General features: G+C 38.7%; 1 protein-coding gene across 2 annotated transcripts in view; it reads right to left on the reverse strand.

The window, feature by feature from the left end:
* Positions 1 to 2,788: 2,788 nt before the first annotated feature.
* MED23 (mediator complex subunit 23) overlaps positions 2,789 to 13,460 on the reverse strand; it is a 36,556-nt gene continuing 25,884 nt past the window's right edge. For both annotated transcript variants that reach the window (XM_064413197.1, XM_064413196.1), the window contains 10 exons: positions 12,786 to 12,966; positions 11,227 to 11,397; positions 9,782 to 9,998; positions 8,763 to 8,999; positions 7,557 to 7,722; positions 6,542 to 6,614; positions 5,211 to 5,425; positions 4,575 to 4,695; positions 3,801 to 3,932; positions 2,789 to 3,109 (listed from right to left, as the gene is read on the reverse strand). In XM_064413197.1, the coding sequence (XP_064269267.1) occupies positions 2,936 to 3,109; positions 3,801 to 3,932; positions 4,575 to 4,695; positions 5,211 to 5,425; positions 6,542 to 6,614; positions 7,557 to 7,722; positions 8,763 to 8,999; positions 9,782 to 9,998; positions 11,227 to 11,397; positions 12,786 to 12,966 (1,687 nt within the window). In that variant the 3' untranslated portion in view covers positions 2,789 to 2,935. The remainder of the gene's footprint in view (positions 3,110 to 3,800; positions 3,933 to 4,574; positions 4,696 to 5,210; positions 5,426 to 6,541; positions 6,615 to 7,556; positions 7,723 to 8,762; positions 9,000 to 9,781; positions 9,999 to 11,226; positions 11,398 to 12,785; positions 12,967 to 13,460) is intronic.

The following is a 13,460-nucleotide window of genomic DNA, read 5'->3' on the forward strand; positions in this document are numbered from 1 at the left end:
GCTCTGGGACAAAAGTTAAAATCCAGTCCAGTACTGATGAAACCCGGGTTTTTCATTGATTTGCCAGTGCCAGTCCAGTTGAGGCAAATCCTACTCCCATAGTGCCAGACCAGTGTTCCAAAGTCAGCTTAACATAACTGCACATGTGGCAAAGACACAGAGCAGAATGAGGGAGCTTTAAAAATCTCATCAGCTTTCAGGATTTGCTGCTGATGACAGGTGCCCAACTTCCTCAGTACACCCTCGGAAATCCCTGTGACGGAAAACAGGTGCTAGTTTAAATATTAAAAGGGATACTCTGGGTGCCACATAAAACATGAAAACTATTTCAATATGAAGTAAGACAATTCAGGAAGATGCTCAGAAGAACAGTTAGAACATAAAATAGCAACAAAACACTCTTTCTACAGGCTTTTAGATTCACGTGCTGCGAAAAGTGCTTGAGGAAGAGAAGTCTCACTGCCAACAGAAGTCTGCAAACCCAGAACCAAAATTTTGCTTCTTGGGTCTGCCTAGAAAGCCTTTGGGAAGGCCTGCACAGAACAGTTCACTGCATTTTTGGAGACCAACTATTTGACCAGTTTGTGTCTTGTTATCAAAATAGAGCCCGATGGCACAAGAGTGACTTGACTCTGGAATGGAATACAAGATGTTTAAAAACAAACACCGAATCATAGAATTATTAAAGGGTGAAAAGACCTTTAACAACTTCAGGTCCAACCTTTGACCAAGCATCTCTGTGCCCACCGCTAAACCACATCCTCAAGTGCCACATCCATGAGCTAATTAAAACACTTCCAGTGATGGCGATTCCACTTCAGCGATGTATCTCAGTGTACAAACAACCCTCCAGTGAAGGAATTTTTCCTAATATCAAATTTAAAACTTAAAACCTCTCCTGGCACAACTTGACACCATTTCCTCTTGTCTTGTTGCTTGTTACTTGGGAGAAGAGACCAATCCCCACTGCACTACAGCCTCCTTTCCGGCAGTTGTAGAGAGCCAAGAGGTCTCCCCTGAGCCTCCTCTTGTCCAAGTTAACAACCCCAGCTCCCTCAGCTCCTCTTTGCAGGACTCCAGACACTTCACCAGCTCCACTGCCCTTCTCTGGACACGATCCAGCACTCCAATGTCTGTGTTGTAGTGAGGGGCCCAGAATCTAACACAGGATTTGAGCTGTGGCCTCCCCAGTGCTGAGTACTGCTGACACTGTAGTATCCCTCAGTATCCTGCTGAGTCCTGGGCAGGATACGCTATTCCTGATCCAGGCCAGGATGCCAATGGCCTCCTGGGCACAGCTGGCTCACGTCCAGCTGCTGTCACTAGCACCCCCAGGTCCTTTTCTGCAGAGCAGCTTTCCACCCACTCTGCCCCCAGCCTGTAGCAGCCATTGTTGTGACCCAAGTACAGGATGTGGCACTTGGCCTTCCTGAACCTCATACAGTTGGCTTCAGACCACGGATCCAGCCTGCCCAGACCCCCCTGCAGAGCCTTCCTGCCCTCCAGAAGGTCAACACTGCTCTCTAACTTGGTGTCATCTGTGACCTGACTCAGGGTGGCCTCGATCTCTTTGTCCTGATTATTGATTACACCAAGCAGGACTGGCCCCAAAAATGAGCCCTGGAGAATGCCACTTGTGGCCAGCAAGGGTCAGCATAAATGTGGTTTTCTGTCAGACTGCAAGTTCATTAAAGAGCACTCACAGTTCTGTTACTCAAATTACACTTGGCAGAATTTAGGATCCAAGTACAAGAACATCAAAAGAGCAGACTAAACAAGTTCAACCCACTGAGTCACCAACTTCTTTCCATAACTGCTAAATTTTTAGAGAGATATAAATCAGATCAGACCTGAGTTTATTAATCTGGACTCTATTTGTAACATGTTAAAACTGTCACTAATGAAAGCTGATAGAGAACTTCAGACATGGAAGTATCCTTGCTATGGTCAATCCTTATTTTTAAGGTAATGAGTATGGAAAATAAATAAATTTAACAGTACTAATATGGACTTTTAAATGGTGAGGTTTTTTTAATTACAAAGTTGCCCAAAAAGATGAGTATTTACAAAACATTGAGCCTTTCAATTCTGTTATCAAAACCTGCTGAGCCCAGTACAGATAAACCCTAAAGTAGAATATTATACAAATCCAAAATATAGTAAGATCAGTAAAATTGATGTCATAAAACTACACCATTTCCCGAACAGGAAAGATCAAATATGAATCAGCACAGCTTGAAGTGAATATGCAGACTTCCAACAGATTCATTGGAGACAGCCTCTGGGGTGTAACCCAACAGTCCAGTAACTGACACTACATCAAACCCATTGAGGTGTGTTTAATGAAATCTGTACACACAAAATTTACAAATATTTTCAAAGATTCTTTCTTAGTCTTTGGAAAGATGTTGTAATTAACTCAATTAAAATTGATGCAATCTCTGTCTAGGAGTGTTTCTGTATAAGGGCTTAAACTGTCTGCCCAAAATACAAAAAGTATTTAAATTCTCCTGTTGAATGAAAAAATAGAAATTTTTAATAAGGCAGAACCCAAATTTTAAAAGGCTGTTTTACATACACCGAAAGTCTTTTTATATCACAGGCAGAAAAAAGGAAAAATCCAGATGACTCAACCCAGGACAGGGAGAAGAATATGGTAAACTCTTCAGAAATCCATGTATTTGCTTGCAGAGGATCTTTACTCAGTGCTTTCAGAGAAAGGCAACATATTCCTTATCTAGTGTCTAGCATAAATAGCTAAGAAGACTGGCATGCACAGAGCTAGGCAGCTTCATGATACAAAAGTAATCAAAGCAGAAGTCTGTGTGTGGCTCTCTGTCCTTTATAAAGCATCCAGATCTCAGATCAGCTGCTGCTTCCCTTTGGTCAGTAAGAGGAGGAAGCCCCCACGCCAGGGTCAGCCCAGCAGTTCATTTCACTGGGTTACTGGCAAGGCCACGTTGACGGGCACTTGGCTGGGCTGCTGTGCTGGGGACCCATTGCTGAGAGGCTGCTGTGGAACCGCAGCTGGCTCCATTTTGCTGATGTGTGTTATGAAGCGCAGACGAAGTTTCAAAGCTGGCCTTAAATTACAAATTATCTTCTCAACCTGGTTTAGAAAAAGAAAAAAAACGTATTCAGTAAAAAATGGGGTATTTTTACATGCCACTACTGTACATAGACATCACTTTAGCACTACAGAAAATGGGAAAATATATAGTAAACAGAGGTATTTACATAAATATTTAATTAAAAATGCTAACTTTTGGACCTCTTCTGATAACCAATATTAAAAAACCCCTTTCTGTTGTAAGAGTTGTGCACCAAAGCTTTGTAAAACAAGTCACACAACTGACACTTTTAAAAGTGAATACTGTAATAAACTAGAGATAAATTGAGTGAATAATTTTTCACTGAATATGAATGAAGTTGTCCTTTTGTCACACGTCAAGTTACACTACTGAATCAGAAATTACATAAAACTTCAGTGAAATAGATTTAAATGAACAGAAGTTATGAAATGTCCAATAGCTTTATTTCTAGCAATAGCTCTAATAACAATATTTAAAACACCCTGAAGCTGTGTCTTAAATCAGACTACATAAATTAATCTTGCAATCTGAGATATCCAATCTACTCCATCTGAAGCTTTTCCTGCACCAAGTTCTTACTTTGCATATGGAGACTAATCAAGTGTTGAGCAACTTGTTGTACTGCTACCCATAGGTAGTTCACAAAAAGATTAAATTATTACATGGGAAGAAAGGTAACTGAAGTATCAGTATCTACTGTTTACTTACTTGGTCTTTCACACTGTCACCTGTAAACATGTATTTCATATGATACAAGAAATCACAAATGGGATCCATGTAGTTCAGGTGGGAGCTGTACCGATCTGCATTCAGGAGCATTTCATAAAATGCCACTCCAATCTGTTTACACAGACACAAAGAGCAACCCCAGTGAAAACAGGTTTTAAAATGCATTAAATTAGCTATATAATAAATATGTACTGCTTTTTAAGTAGCTGTGATTCCTAACAATTTACTTTCTTACAGATGAATGGACAGGTCTAAGTCATCCCATTATGGTTCACTAAATGATTCTGAAGTTAAGCTCTTCTCTCAGCAGGGTCTCTGATATCTGACAATTTTCAGCTAATCTGCCTATTGATGAGCTCCATCTCTTTTTTCCTCCCCTAACCTTATCCACACTGACATGACTGTAAGAAACAGTTCATGTTCCTCCATCCTCACAATTCACCTCTTGCATACAGGCACTAAGTCTGATGTATATTTTGCAAGTAGTTTGAGAGCCAAAAAAACATTTATTGCTTGATATTTCTGGAGGTTTATTTCTTTTCTTGCTTGAAAAGAAATGCTCTAGGTGTTTTATTCAACAAGATTCCAGTTAACGGGGAACAACTCAGTAACACAGGTCCTTGCAATTACTGTTTAGTCTGTACAGAATTTAATTCTGAACATCTATTACAGATTTATATCCCATTCTGATTCACAAATTAATTGCAAAGGTAAAATAATCCATACAGTATAAAACCATGAGCCAGACTTTACCTCTATCATGCACCGTGTCCTCTCCTGCTGGAACCGCTGCAGGAAGGGGCCAACGAGGTGGTAAACGTAGAGCAACTGGAACTCTGTTTTCACAATGGGTATCAAAGCTTCTGTGAGGAACCTGCAGTATTCAAGACAGGTACTACATCAGCTGTCTGGTTATTTGGAGTTATTGCTTTCACCTGTACCAAATTCTAGCCAAAACATCAGTCTCTCTCACAGACTGAGACCTTTATTTCAGGAAAAACCAATGTGCCTCTGGAAATATGAGCTATTTGAAATAGGGCAGCTCTAGAAATAAGAATAATATTTACTGTTACAGTTACAGATGCTTTAGGAACAATCTACAGTCCATGCTTTAAGAAAAATTAAATCAATAAAAGCATAAAAGCTAATCTAGATTCAGCTAATCTAGAAAAAGGCTTATTAAAGGCAGTCACACCACATGACAACCCTAAAGCCTACAGACAACCAGAGTTATGTCAATGGAAGAGGAAAAAACCTTGTGACCCATCTGGCAAAGCTCCCCTGTACATATTTATTTGCTGGTATAAGTGCTATAGGTGGAGCTTTGTTATCTAAATTATGTGTGGAATTTAGAAGACAAATTACATTATCAAATATCATTGCACCTACTTAGGAATGAGAGAAAGCTGTCCAATGCTGGAATGATGCCAGACTGCATGTGCCAAAGCCAAAGTGTAGCTACAACTCATCTCGGAGTAAGACTGGTGACACGCTGTGAAGTCAAACAGCTGGAATGGGTAACCAACCCACTCTGTCTCTGATGTCAAGCTGGGACTATTGATGACATTCACAATGCAATCATGGAGAACAATCCAGTATGGCTCCTGGGGGAAAAAAGCAAAACAACAGAACAAACCCAAAAATTCAGAATCGTTTATAAAAAGAACACCACCTAAGACGTGCTTCCTCAGCTCTTTCTGCTATTATGGCATTTCTAAAATGTGTATATATAAATATATATCTATATAGGAAACTGTTATAAATGTCATATGGTATACAAATATTAACTGACAACCATGAAGATGAAAATTTAAGATGCACAGTACAGACAGCATCCATGTTAGTGGGTATGGAACACTCAAGGGTATGGCATTATCAAGACATATCTCATGGATTTAATTATTTAATCACCTGATATAAAGGTCTCTAAAAGAAGCAAAGACAAGGCAAAAAGTCTTAGTGAAAGAGGTCTAAGAATTATCTAGTTTTCTGAGTGCAGGCACAAACAGACCAAAAAACCAAGATGGAAACAGGAAATACAAAAAGATACAAAATACAAAGAATATAGATGAAGATACAAGGTGATGGAACAGGAAGAGTAAGTAGCATTATAAAAATAATGAGGATTAAATTTATGTTGGCTTCCCTCCAAGAAGAGGAACCATTTTATTGGGGAAGAGAGGTCACAAGGGAAGGACAGCTGTGACACACATATGGCAAGATCAAAATTACTCAGGCAGTCTTTGTCAAGTACCAAGAGTCAAGAAGACGAAAGTTTCTACTGATACACAAACTGCAGTACTGCAGACATTTCCTTTTGCAATCTCAGCCACATCTCATTTACATGGTTTAAGAAGTACAGGATATGAAAGCACAAGCAATAATCAAAAAATAACTTTGCAGGAGAACCTTTATAGATCTTCCTATTACATAGCTCCAGTTCTGAATACTACACACATGGCATTTAATCATATATCTAAACAAGAGTGATTTACTTCTTTTCATCCCAGCCTCAAAACATAATAGAAAAATAAAACACCTGGTCAATTTTTCTTTGCTGGAGGAGTAGATTTTTCTCTAACCTGCAAACAGCCTTGTGAATAGCTTGCTGTGGAATCTACAGATGTTGGCTGTAAGTTTTTACAATGTACTCTAGAAAGATGATAAATGTTTCATGGAAGAGTAATTTTTTTATTTTAAAATACAACACATTGACTCACTGGTAAGGCTGTGATAATCAGTCCAATCGCATTCATCCAAGCTGTGATGTTCTCTCTTGGCACCAGAGGCTGACTAGAGACAGAGAAAAAGAAAACTAAAGCTCCAAAGTACACAACTGCAATTTGTGCTTCTCATGCATCTGCAGACCAGGTGAACTTGCACTGAGAATGTTTGTCAAGTTGAGAGAAATACAGAAACACACACAGGTATTTACAGAGCCAAAAGATGGTATAAATGCTATTGGCATGTTGTGTGCAAAACTTTATGCAGGTGTGTTTTGCATTAGCAGCAGGTTTCGTTCAAAGGCTTCAAACTTTTTTCCTTAAGCTTTAGTGCCTAAGAGTTGTTTGTCCCTTTATTGACTCCTTACCCTCATATGCCCCAAACAGAGCTAAAAATAATATATTACCAAGCCAAATGAGGCTATACCCAAACAATTCCAGTTTGTCATTGCTCAGTGATGTCAACAGAATGGCTACAAGAATACCAGGTCCTGTCTCTCACTGCAGTTTTTTCAGTGGTTGCTCAAGAAGCAGTTATGGGTCAAATTGAATGCATCATGACAAAAGGTCAGCCTTGGCACACCACTGTTTCAAAGTATCTCTGATGAGCATCAGGAAGATTCAGAGTCCTGCCAATGACTCCTGTCTCTGTCTTTGCACTCAGAGATGCTGTGTTATCAACTGTCCTCCTTTCAGCATAGCTCAAAGAATAACAGACTTTCTCTAGGCTTTCCTGCTGAACCCAATGGATAAGATCTTTGCCTGCATGATGTCTTCCCTCTAACTTTTATGGGCATCATGCCATGTCAACTGCTCCTGAAGCACACAATCCACAACATCACAGGAATCTAACACATGACTTTTCTTGTGTCATCCAAAAATACTTTATATATAAAATGTTACCTATATACACTTATTTTTTTAAATAAGAAATTTTGTATCAGAGACTACCTTAGCAATCTCTAATTATGTATGATGTATTGCAGAAAACCATTTCTGAAAGCCAACATACCTCTTCAGCACAACATTCAGCAGAGCATTGCCCACCTCCTTTCCTGGAACAGCCAGAGCCATGAGCTCAACACAGGTAACATGCAGAGCATGGGCAGCTGGGTTAGGAAACTCATTGAATCTCCAGTCACAATTTGGAAATGGACCAGGTGATTTGCCTGCCATAGGTGCCAATGGTTAAGGAAAAAAAAAGCTGCCCCAACACAGACAGCATAAGCAGCACAGTGATTAAAAAAAGATGCATATACCACATACTAAATGGAACCAAAAATTATTGAAAACAAGTAGAACAATCACATTTCATTAAAAATAAAGTCATACAGAAGTATGAATAAATAAGATGCTGATAATCATTGAAGGACTGCATGAATACACAGATATAAATATATTACACACACACAAAGCCATGCAAAGGATAAATTTTCCTGATTAAGAGGTGGAAAAAACACCAACCATCTCATTCACTGTCTGCTTCCAAGAGGAGAAAATATAAATAATAGGAATTTTCTATGCTCATATTCAGAAACCATTAATTTGCCTCCCTGTAAGACCTTCTAACAGACTTCTAGGGTGACAGTGTATGCAAAAGGAGCATCTGCTTAGTCTCTGAAAATATTCCACTTTCCCAAACAAGATTTACGTATTTGAAATACATACAGAAAAGTTCTCCAGAGTTAACATTTGCATAAAAGCAGGGGTTTATATAATTTTAGCTTTCTTTGGAGACACCAAATAGACTTCTTTCAAATTACACATTTAAGACAGGGAAGTTCAGGAGAAGCAATAAAAAATTTGTAACACCCTGAAGATTAGTCAACACGTGTAAAGGTGCTCCAGGAAGAAGTCAAAGTCCCAGAAGATTCCTATTCTCTAATTTGCCAGCTATTTCCACATCTGAAATGTGGCACTGCTCTCAGTATTTTATTCTCAGTAATACTAATAAATGTCATTAGAAAACAGTAATAGTAATCTCATTTTCAAAAAAATTCTTTAAAACTCACACTTTGCATCAAGCTTATTTTTAGTGATGCTTAAACAGTGAAATATTTATACAGCTGTACTCCACTTTCTCCATATTATTTTAAGATGCCTACTAGGGCAGCACATCCCTGTTTAGAATAGTAAAGAAATGGAACTTCATATTTTGATGAAATGAGGCTGTAAGACATTGTCACAGCTTACTTGAAGCAAACTTTTAGAAGGATATTGTCTACCAGTCTTCCAATAAGCTTGCAATAGTAAGCATCATCAGGAACCCAAGGATTCTCTTCTCGGGGATTCATGGCACATTTGAGGTAAGTATCACTCAGACACCAGCCTGGTGGACGATTATCTTTGAGAGAGCCAATTATGGCATGAACAAGTTTTCTCTTGAGGTTTGTGCGCTCTCTCAGATGCCCCTCGTAATAGTGAAGAGTGTTGTACAGGTAGGTCACTGGTCGGTCTGCCAAGGAGAAAGAGAAAACAATAAAAGCCAGAAATAACTTCCAGCATCACTATCTGTGGCAACCAAAACTAAAATCAAGAGCTCTGCAAGACTAAGTTGCATTTATTTAGAAACACCATATATGGAATTGATTAATGCTCTTTATTTCCATATATTCTACAAAACTGATTTTCCTTTGTCTGGTACATACTTTAGTGTTTGTGCAGAACAAAAGAAGTGGAACAAAGAAGATCGGTATTACTAACAATTTCTAAGTAAACTGACTAAATAATCTCTTCATATACAAGGTATTAGGTAAGAAGAATCCAGGTATGAAGTCACAGTAAAGAAAGAATATTATAAATTGTCTGAGCATAACACAGCAACGATACCTATAAAAGAAGTGTATTTCTAAAGGTATTCAAGTATCAGGTCAAGTTATTTGAATCTTAAGTAAGGATAGAGAGAGGAACTGCTTTTCAATTGTTTCAGTCTTGGTAACAGAAAGTTTCTTAGGACACAGGTCCAAGTATTTACTACTAGAAGGGAACGGAAGGGAAAGGCTGTGAAGGAAGCATGAATGAGCAAGAGATACCTGAACAAAAACAAGTTCACTGTTAGTAAACTGAAATTCACTAACTAGGAAATGCACTTCTCTCTGTAAATGTACACAGGGTTTAGAGAACAGGAAAGGAATAAGGCAGAGCTGTGCTAATACATGAACATTATGAATGAAAGAGGTGAAAAGGACATAATGATCACAACAGGAATATATCCGACTGTATTCATGGATAACTTACCATGGAATTTGTATAAACCTCCCAGATGATCCAGTAAAGTTTCTAGTGATTTGGACACTGGAAGCAACTCCAGAAATCTATGAATTACAATGTCAAACACTGGCAAAAAGCGCAGGCATACATTTCCAAAATAAATTGGCAAGTATTGGGGCTGGATCTGAACTGGGGGATTAACTTGCTCTGCCAAGCCTTCAAAATACAGCTTTTCAGGGTATTTCTGGAAGGAAAGAAACCCACCAAAATCAAAATCTCTTTCTTCATAAGTAATGGATTAAACATTCAGCACCTACATTGCTTTAAAAAGACACTTCAGAACCCTCTTTATCACATTTGAATTCAGTGTAGTTTACTGTAAGCTTACTGAAGACAATTGAACTCTGACTTAAATGGATTATTAAAATAGTAGGTAACATCTTCAAAAAAAGAAAAACCAAATCAGAACAAAGTGTCACCACCACTCAAAATGGGCATAAGAGAACATTAAGAACCCCAGAGCAAAGCTGAAAGCAGCCAGTGCTGAAGTGTCCTTTGTCATGAACTCGAAGAGAAAACCTAGGGGAAATAAGCACTAATGGAACTTTCTGCACCACATGCTAAATTAGAACACTAGAAATAGCATGAATGTAATAATTCCCTTGGAAAGAACTATAGTGTACTCAAATAACAGATGGGTACTGCTGAGGACTGAACCTATGTTTTACCTGTGACTGAAATTTCTATATGCCAGGCTGGGTGAAGTGACTGTGCAGCCATGTCAGAGCACTTCCCAGGCTCATTTGCTTCCCTGCTACCCTTACACTTTTAGTTAGGCACTGTCAAAACACTGTACAGCCAAGTCAGAGGGCTAATATAGACCAAACAGCTCCTGGATCAAACTAGATGGCATGTATTGAGCTACATGACAGCTTGTTTGTATCTGTTCTATCTCACTGTTTATTTTTTGACAGAACAGCTCACTGGCACTCTTTTTCTAGTCAGCAGGAACCAGTATGGTTACAGGAGCATTAAAATCTCAGCAACTCTCTTCCCTAACATATCAGGCTATCATTTTCTTGTCACACAGAAGACAGAAGAAGTTTTAATAATTAGAAAATAGTGTAGGTTTAACTATTGGTATAGTCATAAAACACCAGAAAAAAAACCTTTTCCCTGTGCACAAAACCTCTGTTTTAAGTGAATTTCAGTATAAACAAGATTCCAAAATTATTTGATTTAGATGAGCAAGAATGAACATCCACCCAATTATTAAGCTACTCCTATTTTTTAATATTACTGCATTATATTTTCAAAGTCATTACGTACATGATTTATTATTTTCATACTAGCCCAAACAAATTATGGCTTATTAGGCAAGTCCAAAAATTGATAATACTGTCCTGTAAATAATGGCTGATATCAATTCCACAGAAATTATTACAATAAAAGAATATTATTAGCTGTGATACCTTGTGGTAACTCATATGCTTTGTATGCCAGTCATTCTGCAGCCAGTGTTCTGGAGAATTCTCCTTCACAAAATCACTCACTCTGTTTCTGAAATCATTAGGCTTCAGTAAGAGTAACTGGATTATGAAGTAACAAACTTGAGCTTCGTTTCCTTCATGACTACGCATAGCCTTAAGTGAAACAGATTAGATAACATGAAATTACAGTTGACACTGCTGTCTGCTCTATAGCCCCAAAACACAGCAGCCAAATTTGCTACATCTGCACACAAATTCACACTTAATATATAGTCTTTCAACTCTGTTTTTCAAGTGAAGCCATAAAAAAGAGGCAGGTTCAATCCCTATCTCATTTTCTGTTCCATGGGCACAACTTGCAAACTTCCCAGTGATAACACTTTGTGAAGGAATTCTAGGTCACTCTAATCTGTCAGTTGTCTTACTGAAAATAACCAATTAAGTGACAATGAAGTTAAGACTGCTTTTAACCTCTTGCCACTCTGACATGATTGGACTCCAGTCTGAAAACCAAATTAGAATTCAAACAACCAGCTTTACATTAAGATGAGATTTAAAATTAAATATAAAGGACAATTACTTAATGCAAATGTAGTTCTCTCTAGGTGAGTACGGTTTCATTTTATAGGATGACATGAAAAGCAAGAGAATGCCATTTCTGTCTTACTATGATGAAAGAGGCTGATTTCTAAGGAAAGCAAGCATACTCAAATGGATACAAGATTTTCCATAAGCTTGTGAATCAATTAATATCACGCCATATCCTATCTACCTTTTAAGGCTGCAGGAATCACACAACCATAGAATCATTTAGGGTAGGAAAGACCTTTAAGATCATTGTGTCCAACCATTAATTAAGCAGTGCCACTAAACCACATCCTGAAGTGCCACACCCACTAATCTTTTAAGAATCTCCAAGGATGGTGACTCAACCACATCCCTGGGCAGCCTGTCCCAACACTTGACAGCTTTTTCAGTGGAGGTATTTTTCTTAATATCCAGTCCAGCACAACTTGATGCTGTTTCCTCTTGTCCTATTGCCTGTCACTTCTTATGGGAGAAGAGGCCAACCCTCACCTGGTTACACCCTCCTTTCAGGCTGCTGTAGTGAGAGATAAGGTCTCCCCTGAGCCTCCTTTTCTCCAGGCTAAACACCCGCAGCTCCCTCAGCTGCTCCTCAAAGGACTTGTGCTCCAGACCCTTCACCAGCTCCACTGCCCTCCTCTGGACATGCTCAATGTCTGCCTTGTAGTGAGGGGCCCAGAACTGCCCAGCCTGTAGCACTGCACAGGGTTGTGACTCAAGAGCAGGACCCTGGCCTTGCTGAACTTCAGACAGCTGGCCTCAGCCCATTGATCCAGCCTGCCCACATCCCTCTGCAGAGCCTGTATAGCTAAATAAATAGCATGGCTCTCATTGATTATTAACTTAGCAAATAGTCACTATTTAAGACCAATCCATTTTTAAAAGATTGCTCCTAAAAAACGAGTCAGAAAGCAGACTGCATGAACTGTCATCTTATCTTCTGAAGTGATACTTACCAAACAGAGTATCAACCTATCCAGTGTTACAATATTGTATTTCCACACCATGTCATTGAGAATCTCAATGCATTTATTGAGCTGCTGTCCTCCTGCAGATGTAGAGAATTCGTACACCAAAAAATCTGCAAATGTCCTGACATGTGCCACCAGCGCTCTGGCCCCAATTCTTTCTAACACTCTAGTAGGAAAGGGGAAAAAAAGGCAACAAGAAATTGTTACAGTTCCTTACACATTCCTAACTGGTCTATTTGATATGAATAAGCAGTTTTTTAACACAATTGTCTTAAACCAAAAAAAAAACAAACAACAAAATTCCCTCCCTTTTATTAAATTACTGAAGTAAATGCCAAAGCAAACAAAAAACCCCAACCTTAGAGCAGGATAATTCCTAAGTTGAAATACTATTTAAGAGAAATGCTTCAAGTTCACCAATTTAATCTGTAGTATTCTGCTCAGAACCTATGCTTTACTTATATAATTGCAGTTATACAACTCTCAGGACAACCTTCTGCAACTCAACTTTATTTTCCTATGCTATGCACTTTAATATAGCCATAGCATTATCAACTATTTCCTCATTGCACACTAGGGTAACACATGCTATCAGAAATACTGTTTCAGCAGACCTAGGAAGGACTGAAAAGAAATAAAGCTCTTTTTCACAGCTGGAAC

This window comes from Passer domesticus, chromosome 3, assembly GCF_036417665.1.
Source record: "Passer domesticus isolate bPasDom1 chromosome 3, bPasDom1.hap1, whole genome shotgun sequence".
NCBI lineage: Eukaryota > Metazoa > Chordata > Aves > Passeriformes > Passeridae > Passer > Passer domesticus.